Below are 20,308 nucleotides of genomic sequence, written 5' to 3' on the forward strand. Positions count from 1 at the left end.
GGACCATGCACCACTGGTAATGGCAGCAGCCCCTCTCCTCACCTGTTATTGCCTATGCCTTTGGCTGATTCCGTCCAGAACAAGGTCCTGGGGATGACAAGGGTCTTCTGGAGCATTGCTGTGAGGTGAAGAATGCACCTGACCTTTTAATTAAAAATGCCTACGGGATAGGTAACTACAAATATATAGGAAAAATGTTTCAGAGTAAAAAATGTCAGTATGTTTTATAACACACTGTCACCTACAGGAATTTTCTCTCAGGAGTTTTTACCATGAAATATTGGCACTAGGATTGCTGGCACACAGTCATCTCCTCGTGCTGGCTCAGGGGAGAATCAGTAACAGTGGATTTACACCTGACTTTGACATTTTGCAGTTAGCTTTTCATGTCCTACTACAACCTGCAGCACTAACAAGTAAAACCAGAGTGCAACCCAGACACACCATAAAGCAAGTAAAATATATGGACAGACATTTGCCCTCTCAGTAAGCCACAGTGTGTGTTACTGCATGGCTAAAAGTGACAGCTACAGCAAAGGCATCCCAGCACCAAACTTTTACCTGAACACTTGTCGGTTCAAGGTGCAGACAGAACACTGATTACAGACTGAGGCTATGGATGAGGTGCAAAGCAAGAACTAATCATCAGGTTGTGTTAAGATGACCCAGGAGATGCATCTTGGCTCCTTCCAAGTTGTCAAGTTTCATCCTGCAGTTACCTGGTCCATGCACTTACTGAACCCAAGCACTGTGGGCAGGTTTGATTATTCCTATGTGAGAAGGGAGTCCACTGCATAATACACACCCAAGTTTCCATCTCCCCACTAACTTCCATTGCTTTCATTTATTTGTGAAAGAACCAGACAGAAAATATGAAGGATAATCTGCACAGAGAAACAGTAAAGAGCAGATGTAACAACAACAACAAAAAAAAACCCCAAGAAACCAAGGGTTTGTGCAAACCAAGGGGTGAGGGGAAAGCAAGGAATATTTTTAAAAGGGTATTTACCTCCCAGTATTTTCCAATTTTTGCACATCACAACATAATTTCTTGTTCAGGTGTTTCTCCTGAAAGGAGGGAAATGGATGGACATCTGGGAACTGAATGAGCTTTCTGGAAGAATGTGGTATTAGGTCATGTTTCACACCAGTCCAAAGCTGCAAGATTCATTAAGATTCAAGTAAGCAAATTTTCTTATTTGAAAACTTTATCTAACTATTGATTTAATTATTAAAAAGTCCATTGTCCATGATAAAAGGAAATGTTTACACTTGTGCTCTGGATTTTCTGTTACTCATGAAAACTGGAACATATCCTATAATTGTGCTATACAGAGATTTAGCAGAAAGAAACAATTACTCATTTACTTTCATTCAGATTTAGGACAAAGATCAAAGTCTGCTGTCAGAGTTTTGATGTATTGATTTTAGCTAATTTTTTTTCAGTTGTGTTCATCTGATACCTGACATCCCAGTTAAAGTCATTGTATTTCAAAAGTAGCTGAGCAACTTCAGGTTCTACCAAGTCAGTGAAATGCAAATTTGGATATTCTGCACTCAAGTAGGTAAGTGCTTGGTTGCACGTGAGCAGACTAAATGACTTGAAAAAAAAAGTCATATATATATATGTACCTTTCTATTAAGAGGATCAGAGCACAGGTTTCAAAAGTCTTGACTCAACTTTTTTATTCCTCCTCCTGGCTCCAAAAGGAATGATTAAATAAGAAAAAAACACTGGATAATTCAGTTTAACTCCTAAGAATTTTTTATTCCTTTTGAGTGAACCAATACATTCTTTGTGAAACGGGAAGCAATAGTTAGCAGTGTACATTTTTATGTGCCATCTATACTAATGTGGCAACAGAGAAGCTTGCAAAATTTTTCTGCATTGTGGTAGTCAATTTGAGACTCATTTACTCTGTGACCAATGTTTCTGCAAAAGTCTCACAGTGACTGCAGTAAGTCTACCTGACATTTCACACAACTTTATGTTTTATCTCTCTACCACTATTCCACTTGGTATTTTAGCCTGCATCAGTTTAAATAAGCAGTAATCTTGACAGTAGCTTCAGGAGCAATGGTACTAACAGTGTTTGACATTAACAGTATCAAAGTGAAACATTTTTTGCACATACCTCAAGCCTGCTAATTTTCTGAGACATGTTCACAGTACCAGCACAGTAATAGTACCAAACACACGCAAGAGATCACTGGAAAGTCTTCTTGTAGGCTAACAAGTAGAATGCAAAACTTCAGATATGGAGGAATTTGTTGACTATGACTTCAGGTCTTCCTTTTTTCATCCTGCCAAAACCTATGGCAATACCCTGACGACAGTCTTACCAGTATAAGTCTGACACAATTTGAGTGCAAAATCTACTCCAAGGCATGTTTTTATAACATGAAACACCAAATGCATTTTCTATTGTTATTTGGAGTAATTACAATAGTAAAAGTCAGGTCTACCACTTGGAAGCCTTGAAAGAACATTTGCTTCCTAACATTTGGCTCAAGAAAAAAGGAGATATAGCAGCTGAGGATATTAAGTGCAAGAAGAAGTAAGGTCACTGACTGCACAGTTGGTGTAAAAAAAAAAAAAAAACAGAGAGGGCAGGTTCAGCAAAAAAAGGACAAGAATCCAAGAGGGCAGGATAGTATGTTTAGCCTAGGACTAAGCCTGTCCCATTTTTCATGAACAGAACAAATAATTAATATTTGATTACTCATTGTGGCCAAAACTATGCAGTGGATGAAAACCTGGCACTGTGGAACTGCAAGTGAGCACGTCCCTGTCCCCATCAGCTGTCCTGCACTGTCTGCTCACTGTGCCAGTCCTCAAATGGAGGAATTGCCCTTGGAATTGCTGAGCTGATTGCAGATGACCTTGGCATGATTCCTGGCCCTGTCAGAAAACTCAGCACGCAGTGGGCCCAGGCTTTGGCAGCCTGGCTGCAGGAACCACAGCCTGGTGCTGCCCCAGCTGAGCCTTGGTCCCCCAGCACCACACACCAGGGCTACACACAGGCAGCAATATGCATGAGGCAGCCCCACCACCAATTTCCTTCCTGCTTTCTATGGTAAGGAAGTATGAGGGTCTCTAGGCAGCAGGGCACCTCAAATAATAACAGCATGAATAGTGTTAGCATTGCATTAGGCAGCCTGTCTCAGCAATCGCCTCTGTAACCCCACCAGTGCTTTTTTTATTTTTTCTTTTCCTAAAAATTGTACAGTCTATATCAAAAGCAAGTGTCTCAGTCCTCTCAAAGGTCTGCTGTGCTGGCACCTTGCAGAGCCTGGGTGTGCAAGTTTGGAGGCATTCTTCTCATTCCTCCACTGCTTTGGGTTTTAATTTGTTCTTTAGTTTTGTTCCTGTCTAGCTTGTTGCAAACAACATTTATGATATCTTCTTTTGTAATAAAAAAAGTAATTAAAAACATTTCTATGCTTTCCATATGTTTTTTGCATCACAAAAACAGGCAAAGAGAAATTACTTCCCGAGTTCAGCCAGCGCATACACAAAACCTGGAAATTCTCTCAGAGGTCTCTGCACAATCTAGGATACAGCCAAGGAAATAAACTGAGACTATGAACATAAACTCTCACTCTCTTGTTGAATATCTGAACACAATTAGTCTCACTGGACCAAATATTTGCAGTATTATATCCAGAGGAGCACCTGCTTTCTGCTAATACATATTGATATAAGGTGAAGAACAATGTAGTTCAACCTGTTGTCTGTGTTTAAAAATCACAGACTGAAAGGGAAGCCATGGAGAAATGGCAAAATGAGTAATAAAAGGAAGAATGCAGTTAGGAATAAAATGCTAGGAGGGTCTTGTGAGCCTGAGCCATAATATGAAGTACAGATAAAATGAGCACAATTAGTAACCACAGATAATACTGTGAATGCAGATCCTGTAGCAACCACCACAGTACTGTGCAGTTTTCTCCCCAAGCTGATGTTTCACCCACTTTGAAGGCCTCTGGTAAGTGACCTGTAAAAGACATCTGCTGGTTCATTTTAGAGGAGATGAGAAGAATCTCCCCTGAACAGACAAGTGATATACAGCAAGCAAGGCTTTATTTTTGTCAATGACTTGTCAAGCCAGTTGTGAACATTCACTCTTTCAACCACAGACTCATTAGTGTCTATACATGTTTAATCAGGACTGTAACTCTGAAGTACTCTGAATGCTTCTACAGTAGTGTATGTTTTAGCATATAGCAACTTGCATCAACATTAGATGACCATGCTAATGCTGAGGTAAAATCCAGATTTCTACCACTAAACTTCAGAGAACTGGAAGTTGGGAAGCAGTCACTTCCTGCTGAAAAACTACCAGTTTCTTTCTTTACATTTAGCAAGCTGCCTATTTAAAAAACAATGCTGAAAATAATTTGATTAAACTATAGTTGAGGTCATGTTGCCATCTGCCTTACTGCTGGGGCTGGTGGAAGCTCTGGTCTTGGGGTGCTTCCCATCACTGTCCAGAACAGAGCTGCCAAAATAGGAATGCTGTTTCATGTGCAGATAGCAGAAACATTCAGCAGCTGAGCCTGCTTTCAGGCAGTCATTCTCCCTTCTGCTTGCACCCCTGCCAGTGGCAACAAATCAGGGCCTCACGAAGCAGGAGGCCTTACTTGACCAATGCCACTCGATCATGCTGCCAGATCTTCCACTGCTCATTTCCTGCTGCACAATCTGAAAGAAAGCCTGTTTCCATGCCTGAGCTGCTTTGGACAAAGATAAATCTGAAGGCTGCCTAGTGACTACCATATAAACATACCAAAAAAATCTGATGATCTAACCTACAAGGCTTCAGTTATTTGGTATAATTAAGTGGAGAAGATGCCAAGAAAATAATTACCGGAAAGTTTTCTCTTGACAAAATTATGATAGAAATTTCTCAACAGCTTCAAGGAACTCCATGGATGAGCTAAGCCCTTCCAAGTCCAGCAGATTGCCCTTTTTGTCATGAAAGTGGAATAATTCAGTCTCTTCCTCTTCCAGTTGCTCCTGAAATAGATTGGTCTCTGAGGTAGGAATGATGATGATGCGAGGGACTGTGCTGCTAATGATAGAATCCCGAACTCCGTTCACTTGACTTCCTTGAGTTGCCATATGGGAAGTACTTGAGTCTCCTCTGCTGACACTGCTGCTATCCAATCCAACAGGCAAAGAAGTTGCTCTCAGGGAGCTGGTCACAAGTGCAGCAGAGGGACTGGGTAGGACTGGCTGCCCAAGCACCTCCTCCAAACAGCTGGAGGAGAGAGAAACCTGGAGTGAAGACATAAGTTTTAGCACTGTCAGACACCATACAGCTGTGGACATCTGTATTTGAAATATTCATTGCCACTAGTTAATATCTGAGCCACCAGGCCGATTTTCTAAACACTTGAATCATTAACTTGAGGGGAAATCATGATGTTCTAACATGTACTGCTTGGAAAGCAGGATGTTAAATGAAGCAAAAGAAAACATACTCAAATATCAGCAGAGACCAAAAAGAGAAAAAAAAAAAAGAAAAAGAAGAGGAAAACAAAAGCTCATTCCTATATCTGACTTATTTAATCGTTAAATAAAGGTATTATTCCATTTTTAACACATCTCAGGGTATCAGGGTACTAGATAATTGCACTTCTCTTTCTTCTCATGGAAGACATCTCAGGTAAGACTTAAGTACACTTCATTCTTTATTTTTCTAAAGTTTTGTCAACCTTGTGACAATCTCTGTCTCTCCCCAAATGGCTGTGGTAAGTCCGTGGCCTTGCATTCACACATTGGAAAGTGCTTCCTCCAAGAAAGAAGCAATTAAACATCCACTTTGCTAACAATTCTTATCTGCCTATTTTGAGAGAATTCTGCTTTCTAACTTGGCTCAGAGGGCAACTACCCTATGTTCTTTCTGTAAGTCTTGTGCACAGTATGCAAATCCAGAGTAAACTATGCAAGCTTTGAAAGTGTCAGTTAATATTTAAATACACTGGCAAGGGAAGGCATAAGTGATCAGTTTTGGCTTCCTTTAAAAATTACAATTAAGGTGATAAAATCACTGTGTCAGAGATATGTTGGAAGTCCCTCCTTTCTAGGGAAAAACAACATTTAAAGTAAAATGCAGTTTTTACTTCATTACTATGTGAATTTCCATAGTTTTGTGTAATTCTACTGCACAAGCAGGAATCATTCACCAATTCCTACTGATAATGATTTCTCCAGCCGCTCTGCCTACCAAGTGGAGGGAAGCACAATGTGCTAAAAAAGGTGTTTAAATCAATGTGACAGAGAAGGAAAGTCCATTCTTCCCTATTAAAGATAATAATAGAATGAAAAAACCCAACTCCAAAGCCACTCTCCTCCATGTTTCAGTGCTGTTTTCACTGTAACAGAAGGCTAGATTCCTTTTGGATATTGATCAGTGGGCAGAATACCCACTTATAAGATTTTTTCATAATTTTCATCCCTTGAAACAAAACCTGGATGCAGAGAGGATATTTGACCACTCTCCTTTCAAATTAAGTGTCCAAACCTCTGTTTTAATACTTCTAGAAAGGCCTCTTCACTTCCATGTCAAGTTTCCAGGTGTCAGTCTACATCAAGTTGGTCACTATCCTAACTAACTAAAGTAAGTCATGGGGCTGAATCGTATCTTTGTGGCAGCACAGAAAACAGTTCCATGCATTTTTGTGCTCTGGAAAGCACCAAGCCTGTGACACTGACTGGCTTTTCCATAACTGAGTGTCTTTGGAAGTGCTTTAATTGGAATTCAGTCATAGACAACCCAGTAATGCTGTTAAAACCTTAAAACAAATATAAAAAAATTCATTAGGGTTTCTTTAGGGTTAATTACAAGGGTGGGGTTGAGGATAAATGGGTGGTCTCATTGGATAACATTCTAACTGAGCTTGACAAATAAGTATTTTTTCTGATAGTATTAACAGTGGCACACTGCATTTAGCTGCAATGGATACACAAAGGACCTTCACACCACAGAGGAATATCTGCTGAAAATACTAAGAAAAGCAAATGAGGCTTTGAACATTCAATGCAAATGAACTCCTATCTCAGTGAACACCACTGAAAGTCTCAAGGGTTATTTATCAAAGTAATTAAAGAGATGTCTTTCAAAGGCAAAGTATAGCACTTGAGCCTTCTTGTGGGTTACACAGTTGCTAAATTCCAGATACAGTTATATTTATTTTATTACTGAACAGTTTATGCAGACCACCTAAGATTTACTTCCCTTCTCCTTCCTTGGGAGACTGACAGCAATTCTTCAGAACCTGGAGACAATATCCTGCCTTTGCCACTTGCCTACAACCCTGGACACACCTGGCTGCTGACAGCAGGCAGCAGAATTGAGCAGTAGATTTGAGCCCATGTTGCCTGACACCACATTTGAAGCCATTGTTTTTCTGCCATTACTGTTCACAACAGTTACAGCAAAAGAACAAGGATTCTCTGGACTTGATCTTAATGACACACAAGAAAGAAGATAGGACAGAGGCATGCAGGAATGGGGTCATTGGGTGGCTGGAAATTTCAAAGCAGTTCCTGTTTTAAACTATTATGGCTCTAGACAACTACCATCAGATCTGGAAGGGAGCACAGGGGGCAGAAGCAGATGCTGTGGCTGCCCAAGGTGTGGGTGTTTGTCTACACACACTAGAGTAACCCCATCAAAGGATGCCTCCATCAAAAAAGTGGGCGCTGCTTAGTCCAGCCACAGACAGGGGATTGTAAGCCATGTCTGTCTTTTCCTGAAAATGCAGCATTGGTTTGTGCCTGACACTGTGCCAGCCACAGAAGTACCTGCTTGGAAACTGGTGTTACAATCTGGCAGCAGCTGACTCATGTGTGACCTACGGCTCCCATCAGGGAATGGGGTACTCCTCAACAGCAGGATGCCAGACCTCAGTGGTTTGGGCAATGAGGGTGATGCATCCACAAAAGATGCGCTGAGTACTCACCGTCGCCTCTTTCAGTGAGGGAAGGGTGGCAGCTGCCAGACTCTCCCACCCTTAGGGAGAAATGGGAGTTTCTTTCTCGTCTTCCCCCTCAACAAAAATAAAACATTTTAATGTACACTGAAAAGAAGGAAAAGGGTGGCTTCTATCTTGTCAAACTCTGTCTTGCAGACTTGACTTTATAACAAAAGGAGTCTGCCACAGTATGGACACAAGGGCCATGATGGAAGGAACCAAAGCTGGGGTAGATAAACAGGCAAAGAGGCAAAGAACTCATCTTCTTCCATTTGATGCTATTGACTATGCTTTAATGCAGCTTCAGAGCTGTAAGTGGAGCTGGCTTTCCAAAAGCGGGCAAATATCAGTGAAAAAAGTTAAGACGGCATTACTGGCATTCTCATTTGTCACACACACGCCAAAAAAAAAGAAGAAAAAAGAAATAAAAGAAATAGCAGCAAGGAGGAAGAGGATGTTGGAATCAGTATAAATAAAGCCTACAGATGAAACAGATGGGCATACAAGCTGAATTATCATTGCAGAGATGACAGTCTGATGATACTGCAGCAAGATTGGCACTAAAATGGAGAGCCCTCAGCTGACTTTTCTCCATACCTTTTCGGCAGTGGCTGCATCGCAGCTGCAGGTCTTTGGGAGCAGGTCTCTCTTCTCTTGTCTCACACTTGTGGAGAAAGAATGACTTCGGCGAGGCTTCAGTTTCTCATGAGCTGGCTCTACAGGGTCAAGCTCTACATTGCTCCAGGTCTAAAAACAAATTGATGAAGGATTTCAGACAGTTGCATCCTTTTGCAAATTCTTGGAAGTTCTCAAACTCTCGCAAAACCCATGCACATTCACAGAAAACTAAAGCTGTTCTCACACAGGTCTCACACACAAAACTCCCCTGGGGAGAGGCTTTATTTTCAGTCTTGTCACTTAACCTGGACTATTCTGCTGACCAAAAAAGACCCCAAAATAATATAAAATTATTGAATCTCTTTTCACCAGGATCTTTTTCACCCTTTTTATCTCATTGCTTATGCTATACTTATACCTACAGAGCATCTGAATTCTAAAGATGGGAACAAGTACAATCAATCTGTTCAATATGTCTTGTGGCATTGTGTATGAACACTAGCTGATACAAAACCATGGACATGGACTTTGGATGGAATATTGTTTTCTTGTCCTCCAGCCCAGTCAGATACCTAATAATAGCCAGTAGTTGGTGACACAGGGAGTGCCTTACAATGGCTCTTTTTAATTCACATTAAAGACTTAACCTGAACATCCTTGATCCCATTAGGCATCAGAACCACACAGATATGCTGGCCTGAATTCTTTCTCTGATCATAAATCATCATGCATGAGCTCCCAGCTTTGCAGAAATTACATCACATGACGCAAAAAATTTAGCTACATTCTCCTCCTTCCTTTTTCTATTCTCTAATTTTCAACATGTATTTATAGAGTTGCTTATTTTGGGAGTCTGAGAAATGTTATACTCCCTTTCCTTCATGGAAACAAGAAAGGACTTACAGCTTCTCCAGCAGAAATGGAGGAAACACAAGTGCTCTTGGTCCTGCCAGCAAGAGAGTGGTGGCTGGAGAGAGAGGTCCTGAATGATGACTCATTTATGGATCCCCTCAGCAGGTCATTCTTCGATATTCGTATCAGGAACCTCAAGCAGGGAACAGCTTTGTGGATGGTTTTTCTGAAGGAAAATGTGAGAAGAAAAACAAGCCAAACCTATCACACTGAAGACAGGGCTTTGAAATGCATGTGGTGAAAATATCATCTCTTTCCATCATCTCAACACAGCGATTAAGGGAGTCTTAAAGATTACATGCAAACAGCATGGTATAGCTGAAAGGAAAATAACAGCTGTGTCAAAACACATACAGAAGAGCTGCATGGGTAAGTGGTAAGAATTGAAAATATCTCTGAGAGCATGATTGCTTATGATAAATTTAAAATGTTAACCCAGAAGAATTTCAGGCTAGTTGGTACAACGACCTTCAATGTGTAAAGGCACAGAATGAGTAGAAAATAGAGAAGAGGAAGAGGGCCAGAAGAATCACGTGTTGTTACTTATTTGTATCATGGCAGCTACTGCAAACTCGAATTGAAAATTAACACTGTACAAACATAGATGTGAAGGATGGTCTGGATCCCAAATTTGCCTTATTCAGTAAATAATAATCTCAGTCATGGTTGTGTGAGTCTATTTCTCTTGACCCCAACCCTGGCCCTGCATGGCGCAGAAGTGTCCAAGAGGCTCCCCTGTGCAATGCCAGCTGGCCTTGCTCCTCAAAGGGCAGTGCTAGTCAGAATGCTTCACTTATTATAACACCTCCCCAGAACTTCCAAATCCATTATTTCAGCCCAACAGATAAAGCTAATAGTGGCATAAAGCTAAATGAACAAGTCAAGAAGTGAGGCAGCAACATGGCATGTGGCAAGGAACGGATGCAGGGGACTATGGACTGGTGGAGGATGTCACTACATTGACTTTACACTGAGATGCAAGTCAAGCACATGTATATTGTAAATCTTTTGCTTATATAGTTACCAGCTCTGTTGAATAACCAGTACATTTAAAATCATCATTTCTATTCTCACGAAAGATCACATAGGTTAAAATTTCAGAGACATGATTCTGGGATCATCAAATGAGATCACTGGCTTGTAATAAAAAAAAAAAATCCACCACCACACCTCAATATTTGGCATCATCACCACTCAGAGTATTTCTGCATCTCCTTCCTCTCTGCTTCAAAGGCAAGTGAACAGCAGCTCTGTGTCTACTCTGGAGACAAGGACTGAAAAGAGCTGCCTGCACCATCATTCCTGACCCTGCCAATATGCCTGCTGGTGACCTGGCAGAGCCCACTGAGCTGCCTGGGACAGAAGGCAGAAGGCTCCTCACATGGTGCAGGATAAAAGAAAGATAGTTAATGTTGTGCACAAAATAAAAAGTCCTGAGAAAGGGTTTACAGGACATGAGAAAACATCAAGCCCCTACAAATTTCAAGTTGAAGCCCTCAGTCTGGTGCTGAAAAGCAGCTGCCAGCTTTTTTCCCCAGCTGACAAGCTCAACTACTTCCCTCTGACAACTTCAAGTTAGTGTAAAACACACCATCCCATTTATTAAGTGGGATTTGGTGCAGAGGTCTCCTAATGCTGGAGATTCAGGAAATAAATGTCTGATGGTGAATTTTCAAGGAAAACATGCACATTTATGAATGTCTCGAGGGACCAGAGTTTCTATTTTACTAATATTTGGGAGGACTACTGAAGGACATTTTGCTGGTTGGGATGAAAATACAGATTTTGAAAGGAGTTTTAATATTGTATGTGTGAAATACAAAATAGGCATAAACTGAGGTACTTGGTACTTATTTAATGATCTTTCTACAGTGTGAAATAAAAGAGTCACCTAAAGTAAAATATATAGTAATTGCAAGCACCTTTTTGAGAAAATGCTGCAAGTCAAAGTTATTTATGATTATTCATTATTTATGATGTAGCAGTTTTGAACCAATAATTTTTGTATAATTGTGCTTCACTTGGGAGCCAGTTGGAAACATAGAGATGCAGAATTTCCCTTTCTGCTATGAAAGAATGATTACAAAACCTAAAACTTCCAAAATCTAAGGGAGTTTCTGCAATAACTCTAACACAGCAATGTATTAAGAGTAATTGTGGAACATAGAGTCAACATACAAGTTTTTAAAGATGGGAAAGCCTTCTTCCCCACAAAAGAGCATTTCACGAATTAAAACTTTGAGTACATTCCTCACTTAAATTTGTTACTTTCTGTGAGACCTATTAGGGAGAGGTGTTTTTCTCCTTTATACTAGTGGGGAATGGCTGGGCAGGGGGATGGGTGGCTGAGGAGGAATATAACAAATTCTCAGATCAGTTCTCAGAAGCCAAGTGCTAGCACAAAGGTCACTGTTACATTTTCAGTTACATTCACTATAATGTACTTTTTTCCTCCATTCTTTGAGGTAAGGAAACCCCAAAAAAGGGTTGTTTGTTTTCTTGGGAAATTAAGATGCAGTGTCAGGAATTCCCTGTGCAAAAAAGCATCTTGCTTTGCTAGTGTATTACTAGTTTGAGCCTGGTTTGAACTCTTTAGATCCTGATTTCTAGATGCCTCTTTCTACAAAGATTTGGAAAATAACTTAGATTTAATTTGGTTCAGTAGTTCCAATATAAAATGACAAATTATTCCCTGCTCAAACCCTTAACCCTTTGGCCTGAACAGACTGGCCCATTTATCTGTGCTTCGATAAATTACTTTCAAGGCATAATGTGAATAATTAGAAGATTTGGAAATTATCCAGAAACAATAATCTTAACATATATATTCATTATTCACTGTTTAAGCAAAATTGGTTCTGCCAACATATTTTTACCAACTGAATTATTGGTGTACTGTAGGGATTCTTTCAGTTTTGAAACTGCATTCTTGATTCATCACAAGGGATTCAACATTGTTTGTTTTTCTGACTGGATGGCTCCCAAGTGTATGAAATGTCTTCACAGCAAGCCCATAAAAACTTCTCCTGTGGATATGTCTAGAAATACAAACTAGAAAGCAGGGAAAAATAAAACAAGATACTTACTAATAAAATGTCTGCAATCTTATTGTGGACTTCAGCCTTTTTCTTAACAGTCTTAAAAAACTGATGCTGATAGCAAAAAGACTGACTGAAGCAGTTTACTGTCACAGAGTCACAGAATGGTTTGAGTTGGAAGGAATCTTAAAGACCATCTAGTTCCAAGTCTGATGCCATGGGCAGGGACACCTTCCATTAGACCAGATTGCTCAAAGCCCTATCTAACCTGACCTTGAATACTTCCAGGGAAGCATCCACAGCTTCTCTGAGCAACCTGTTACTTGCAAAAATAAAAAACTGAACATAGTAACTTTGGTTCAGAAAGAAATAATGGGACCTAAACACATCAGCCAGCTGTGCAAAATTTCTAATTAACTTCTGCAAACCATCAGAAAGTAGGCATTATCCTACTCTCAACTAAAGTGCTCTGCAGGCTTCGAAAAACTTGGATGGTTTTTGGAGGATGCAAAAAGGTGCTAGTTATGATAGACATTTTCAAACAAAGTACATCTCTAACTGGAGAAACATAGATTTGACAGATGAACCACTTGATGGGTAAGGCATTGCCTGGATGGTTGCACTCAAAGAGCTGTGGTCAACGGCTCAGTGTCCAGGTGGAGCTCAGTACAAGTGGTGTCCTCAGGGGTCAGTGCTGGGAGCAGCCCTGTTCAGTATCTCTGTCACTGACATGGAGAGTTCGAACAAGAGCACCCTCAGCAAGTTTGCTGATGACACCAAGCTGTGTGGTTGACATGCTGGAGAGAAGGGATGTCACCCAGAGGGACCTGCACAGGCTGGAGAGGTGGGACCACATGAACCTCAGGAAGTTTGACAAGGCCAAGTGCAAGGCGCTACCTGTGGGTCAGGGCAATCCCAAGTACAAACCCAGTCTGGGCAGTGAATGGATTGAGAGCAGCCCTGCCCAGAAGGACTTGGGGGTGCTGGGGAATGAGAGGCTGGACATGACCCTGCCATGTGCACTCAGTCTACAGAAAGCCAAACACATCCTGGGATCATCCAAAGCAACGTAGCCAGCAGGGAGAGGATTCTGCCCCTCTGCTCTGCTCTGCTGAGACCCCACCTGCAGTGCTCATCAGCTCTGGGGTCCCAGCACAGAAAGGACATGGACCTGTAGCAGCAAGTCCAGAGGAGGCCACGGAGATAACCAAAGGGGTGGAGCACCTCTCCTCTGCAGACAGACTGAGAGACTTGGGCTGTTCAGCCAGGAGAAGAGAAGGCTCTGAGCAGACCTTACAGCACCTTCCAGTACCTAAATGAGGGCTACAGGAAAGCTGAAGAGGTACTTTTCACTAGGGCATGTACAGATAGGACAAGGGGGAATGGCTTTGAAATGAAAAAGGCAATGTTTAGATTGGATATTAAAAAGAAATAATTTACTGTGATGCTGGTGAGGCACTGGAACACGTTGCCCAAAGAATATGGATGTCCCACCCCTAGAAGTGTTCAAGGGCAGGTTAGAAAGGGCTTTGAGGAACCTGGTCTTGTGGATGGTGTCCCTGCTCACGGCAGGGAGATGGAACAAGATGATACTTAAGGTCCCTTTCAACCCAAACCATTCCATGATTGTATGTTTTCACCCTTTCTGGGTGTATCTCTACCAGCCTTTTAAGGAACCTTCACTTTTGTTACAACACTGTCATGCATCAGACATCCAAAACGATAAACTCAATTTCCTGCTCCCACGTCCGAGTTGTCAGACTATGGAACTCACCAGATTTTCCACCTCTTGGGTGACACAAGCCTCATACCAACGACTAACCCTGCCATCTAGTGGTATTATAAGTTTATCACATTTACCACCGTGGCATCCCTGTGTTTTCTCAGAACTTTATACACAGCATCACTTTGTGGTAACTTTCAAAGACTTGCAAAAATTTCAACAGGTATGCTGAATAGCAGCTCTGTTACAAGTATATCCCCTTTATAAAAAAAAGTATTTTTCGCTGCCAATGCTTCAAAATTTTTGATTAAAAAATGCTTCAGAAAACCAAACCTTGAACACATGCATATATAGATTCTTAAATTGGTGAGGATGTGATTTTTTGAGCCTTGCTTGTTGGGACCTTTTATCTGGAGACTGCTCTGTAGTGGCTGTCCCTAATATGATGAAAGATGACCCTGAGCATCACCTCCTCCTCCTGTCAGTCACGGTGTTGTGCAGCTCCACAGGGCAGAGCAGGGCTGTGAGGGAGAGGAAATGTGAAGGGAGGGACTGTTCTCTTTTGGCCACTCCTGAGGCCACATCTGGAGCTCCATGTGCAGTCTGGGCTGCCATGAACCAGCTGGGTCTGACCACCCAGAGCCCATCATGGGATGGTCAGCACAGAACAGGCACTGCATGGGGTGAGGCTGAAGGAATGAGGGAAGTTTGCTCCTTGTAAAAGATCCACATTTGCATGTACAGTTATACACATACCTATATATTTACTATACCTGTATCTTGGGTGAATTATTGCATATATGATGGGGTTGTAGATTGCAGAAGCTTTGGCAATAACTGCTGGCACAGATTTGGAATATGGTGTTAGGGTGTTGCCTCGACTAAAACAAAGCAAAAACATTACACACAGCTATGCCATGGATAACATGGATACTATATTACTAAAACGTATTACTCCTTTTAACTGGGTTGGTGCTGTTATCTTTTTATAATAAATACCCCTCAAAAGCTGATTTATTCAAGTGAATTATTTGCTCAGATGAAAGTCTTGAATTTGACAGCATGTAATTGGTTTCATTCATTTAGAGAAGATCAAAGACATACAGCAAGTAATTTCAGAATGACTAGGAACACAAAGAATCACCTCCCCTGTTTCCAAAACCGACAAAATCCCCCCAAAACTGCAACAAAAGAACCCCTGTTGTGGCCATTTGGGAAAAGTGAATGGTGACAGAAAACAGAATCAAACCTAAAAGCCTTTCAGCAGCAGCATCTACACTGCACAACAACATGTGTTAGTGACTCAGTTCCAAACACTGCAGAAGAAAGAGAGGACTGGAAGTGGTCTGAAACCAGGATTTGTCTTTTGACTTTAAACTCCCACAGTCAGTCAGGTGTGATCAATGTCAGCGCAGGATAAGCACAGTTAACATCATAGAATAGTTTGGGTTGGAAGACACCTTTAAAGATCATCTAGCCCAACCTCTCTGCCATGGTCAAGGATGCCTTTCACTAGATGAGGTTGCTCAAGCCCCATCCACCCTGGCCTTGAAAAGCAGAACATGCATTACAAGACACCAGGTTCCTTTGGAGTGGAGAATGGGTGGAGGAGACAGCAGTGTACAGAGGAAACTTCTCGAGACAATGGTATTAGGAGATAAGAGAGGTAACTCCTCCAATTTATCCAAAGAAAGCATCATGTGGGAGAGAAAACATCGCATACCAAAAATTAAGATTAAAACGCCATAGTAGTTTTAAAATCTATTGACAAATAATCCCTCTTCTGGCTTTATTCACAAGGATATAGTGAAGAATGAAGTATCACCTCTGAAGTATTAATTATTTAAAACTCTCAAAAAGGAGCTCTGCCTCATGTGGGTGGCAGTACTAATATCATATTTGCATAACCCCTGCTGTTTGAATTACTTTTCCACTTACCCCGCCCAGGCAATCAAGGTGACACAAGCGTATGGAGACCAGGACAAGACAAACACAATGATGACCACAAAAGCAATTTTTGCCAGCTTCCACTCATTCTTCATGGACTGAGAGAGGTAGGATTTCCGGCTGCAGGACCCCAGCTTTTGAACATCTCTGTGAGGGGGAAAAGAAATACAGATACTTGAGCAGGACAGTGAAAAAGCAACATCTCTACTGCATTCTCAGCAATATGCAAAATGAAGTAAATTTCATATTTCCCTGCTCTAACTCTTATTTTATCCTCTGATATTTAAAAATTCTAGAAGGTAATTAATGTGGTTTCAAGGTTTTGCCTGTGAGACTGAACCTCTGGGAACCTCTGAGACTGCAGGACAGGACTGCTGTGTCCTTATGCCTAACACAAGGAGGGCTTCAGGTTTCAAAGATACAGAAATTGGTATCTCTTGCCCACCATTGCTCTTAGAAGTGGAGCAAGCTGGATGCAAAAATCAAGTCTTATGTCTTTTCCTTTTCAAGAGAGGAACAGCTTGCAGAAATTCAAGTTCATGAGGTAACACATGCTTGAATACCCTGACAGCTTTGAGAAACCTGTCCCAAACACTTGCAAGGACATTTTTACTTCTCTGGGGATTTATTTATTAAAGAGTATTTTCAGGGGAAGTACAACAGGCAGTCCTAATATTTTTGTCATAGAAAACTGAATTCTCACACCAAACACCTCACATTTCAAGTTTTATATGATTAAGAATTTTATATACTTTAGCATAGAAATAACAATTTTTACATATCAGTGTTGTTAAATGGAGATACATTTCAGGCTGAAGATATCAATTACCAGCCAGTAGGGTAACAAACTCCCTGCTGGTGCACTGTAAATGTAGAATAGAATCACAGAACAGCCTGGCTTGGAAGGGAGCTTAAAGATCATCTGGTTCCAGCATCCCTGCCATGACCATGGACACCCTCAACTAGACCAGGTTGCTCAAAGTTCCATCCAGCATGGCTTTGCAAAAGGCATGGAAAACTCCACTGTGCTTCAATAGTGTACAAGACACTGTTATTTTAAGGATACATTCCTTTGCTTGATGTCAAGTATACATACACCAAGCATAGTGAAAACCAAGACAAAGGCCAGAAAATAGAGTTCAGAAAGAACTTCAGTTTAGGCATACAGATGAACGTGCTTACAAAAGTGGAGTTTAGACTTACGAAACCAAATGATTTCAACAAGTGCCTGCAGGGAGGAGCAGAGAATAGCCATCAGAATGAATGATACATTTGAGCAGCAGCAAGGACTCACAGCATCAGCTGGTGTTGGATCAGACCAAAGATAAGCCATGTGCTCATTAGCAGAAAATAACTGATAGAATGATGTTACTTTACAGATCCAATACCCTGCTGATTTTTAATTTCAAATATAGACCAAAATTTTTTTTGGGGGAAAAAAATCAGAGCAATCATAGTCAGATATTGTGCATGTAGTTATGAAGCTTGAGTGAAGCATGATGGTTTTTGGGATGCCTGTCTTAAATAAAACTGTCAAAAAATATGAGGACAGTTATGTTTACAGAGCTGCTCAAAGGCAGATGATGCCGCCATCACTACATGGTTTTCATTATCCCTTGGGCTGAAAACTGCTGGAATACACATGGACCTTGTTTATTGCAGTAAAAATCTGAAATACAAATAACTCAATCTAATTGAGTAATCTGATGTACTATTACTAGAGTGGAATAAGATTAGAACCATTAGATACTTTTTCTACTCTGAAATTCATACATCCATTCTAGCTTTTAAATCAGCAAAAAATATTTCTCCTGTTACAGCTGGTAACGACCTGCCACTACAGTTCCAACTTCAATTCAGACTAATTTTTGATTCAGATTTTTCTGCAGATAAAGAAATTGAGAAAATCTTCCACTACAAGAGAAGGGATACTTCTCTCAGCTACATTGCTTACCTGCCAGTACGTCTTATGGCCAGGAACATGGATAAATAGCAATGGAATATTATTACCAGGGGAATAAAAAACACGCAGCAGCATAAAATCATGGTGTAACTTCTGTTTGCAGGGGAATAGGTTACATAGTCCCATGTACACGATATCATTAAGCCCTCAGGCACATAGGAACCTGTGGAATACATGAAGACATTATTCACACATACACCCAACGTTACCACAGCTACTGATCCAACCACTAAGCCCTTAAAATAAACCCTGTCCTGTATCCACAGTCTTAAGGAGATGTGCCAGCCAAATTATATATGTGGTCTGAGAAGTGAATGCCCACATGGAAAGGAGGTTCTGTACCTGCAGAACTCTCAGGTACACACCTAATACTCCATCTGCAGATTGTTCTGCTTGAATGCATCCTGGGTGTAAGGGGGAAGAGGTTTCTGCAGTGCCATAGGCACAGATGTGTGATACAACAGCAAACTGTCAGGTGGTGGCTGGGCACCCATCCAAGAACTGAGAAGAACACTCAAGTTTTTATACCCCAATCAAGACTAAAAAGACCACTTATGGGAATGCTAGGAGAGGGAGAGCAGACAACATACTCCAGCCGAGGAGTGGAGCCACGCTCCATCCCAGTGAGTAGAGCCACACGACGGCGATGACCTGCATGGTGCGTCTCTTGGAAGTCCACTGGATGGACTGCAGGGGCTTCGTGATCACCAGGTAGCGATCGACAGAGATAGCCAGCAGAGTCATCATCGAGGTGATTCCAAAGAGAGCCCCGCAGAAAGCATACAAGTTGCAGCCTGAAGAAGAAAATGGCAATGTCAGGGGTTTTCTTGGAAAGAGGCATGTTTTTTCTCAGAGCCCATCATAATAAATCTCCCATTTTTTTCCTGGCTCAGAACTTCACTCTTAATAGAAGCATTTTCTTAGCCTCACATTTTCATAGTTATTAAACGTTTATTAGAAAAACACAAATATAAATAAACTCCAAATACGTGTATTTAAACAAGTCCTACTTCACTGCAGGCTGTAACTGGGAACCTTTTGTCAATGGAAAACTGCCTCAAAGAAAATCCAATCTAATTAAAGTTATATTTTCCTGGACTGTTGCCCAATATATTGATCTTAACATGCTGCAGCAGATGTCTGTCTGTTAATGATAGATGGCTGGTTCAAAAAATGACTTTGGTTTATGTGGCTTAAAAATGTAGGAGTGGTTTAAATTCGGTGACTAAGAGACCAGCTGTAAAACATAGCTCCAAATCCTATATTTATTTGCAGTATTTTTTAAAAGAACTGACATTTTTTACATGAAACAGATCTTTTTACCCCCTCTGCGTTCAGGCACTGCACTATGAGATGGAAACTTGCAAAGTTACCCTGAATTTAATGGAGAATCCTGTATAGAAAGATCATTCATTCATTGAAATCTTGCATTGCCCCCTGTGGTTATAGACAAGAGCCCAGCAGGAATGATGGGCAGCCAAAACACCAGATCCAAACTTAAAGCAGAAATCTGAAGTCTTTATAAGTGTCCTGCAACTAAAGACCAAATCCCACCCAACCCAAATCAAATGCTTCATTTGTGACAGTATGATAATTTGCACTGATTTTATCTAAGGGGATGAGAAAGACTAAAAATATCTTAAAACTAAAGAAGATTCCCTTCTGTGCTGCTAAACATGGTCTCTGGGCTTGCTCCACCACTGCACAGCCACCACTTGGTGCAAGTTTTCATCCACAGTGTGATGAGGAGCACCAAACAGAGCACTGAACCTTTGGAGGTTCTTGCTAAACCCACATTTCAGCTATAACTCGAGCATGGATCACCTTTTCCTTTTTGCAGTTGGAAAGAATGGAGCTTGAATTTGCAGAGTCCTCAAATGACTACTGTTATTTAAATCTCTTAATTAAATATGCAATTCCTAGAAGCATGCCAATGGATATCAACATACATTTCTAAATAAAAGTAGTAACTAGCCCTCAAAATTATACAGAAAAACTTTTTACAACTTATTATAACTTTTCTACCTATTTTCAGCCATAGCATCTCCCTTACAAGCTAAAGGGTAATATAATCGATTACAAGTGGATTTTGACTCCTTCCTTTCCAAAATATCTAATATAGAAGAA

The 20,308-nt window shown here is 40.9% G+C and overlaps 1 protein-coding gene and 1 long non-coding RNA gene across 6 annotated transcripts in view; one reads left to right on the forward strand and one right to left on the reverse strand.

The window, feature by feature from the left end:
- The first annotated feature begins 1,061 nt into the window (after positions 1–1,061).
- Positions 1,062–3,569, forward strand: LOC146437926 (uncharacterized). The gene is made up of 3 exons (XR_014851593.1): positions 1,062–1,181; positions 1,447–1,565; positions 3,477–3,569. It is a non-coding gene; the product is annotated as an uncharacterized LOC146437926 (long non-coding RNA).
- LOC146437927 (melanopsin-like) overlaps positions 1,743–20,308 on the reverse strand; it is a 47,696-nt gene continuing 29,130 nt past the window's right edge. For all 5 annotated transcript variants that reach the window (XM_085057995.1, XM_085057997.1, XM_085057998.1 and 2 more), the window contains 7 exons: positions 18,772–18,975; positions 18,173–18,344; positions 16,210–16,365; positions 15,045–15,152; positions 9,502–9,676; positions 8,578–8,727; positions 1,743–5,278 (listed from right to left, as the gene is read on the reverse strand). In XM_085057995.1, the coding sequence (XP_084914121.1) occupies positions 4,892–5,278; positions 8,578–8,727; positions 9,502–9,676; positions 15,045–15,152; positions 16,210–16,365; positions 18,173–18,344; positions 18,772–18,975 (1,352 nt within the window). In that variant the 3' untranslated portion in view covers positions 1,743–4,891. The remainder of the gene's footprint in view (positions 5,279–8,577; positions 8,728–9,501; positions 9,677–15,044; positions 15,153–16,209; positions 16,366–18,172; positions 18,345–18,771; positions 18,976–20,308) is intronic.

The sequence above is a fragment of the Lichenostomus cassidix genome, chromosome 4 (genome assembly GCF_008360975.1).
Source record: "Lichenostomus cassidix isolate B80296 chromosome 4, HeHo_3.0, whole genome shotgun sequence".
NCBI lineage: Eukaryota > Metazoa > Chordata > Aves > Passeriformes > Meliphagidae > Lichenostomus > Lichenostomus cassidix.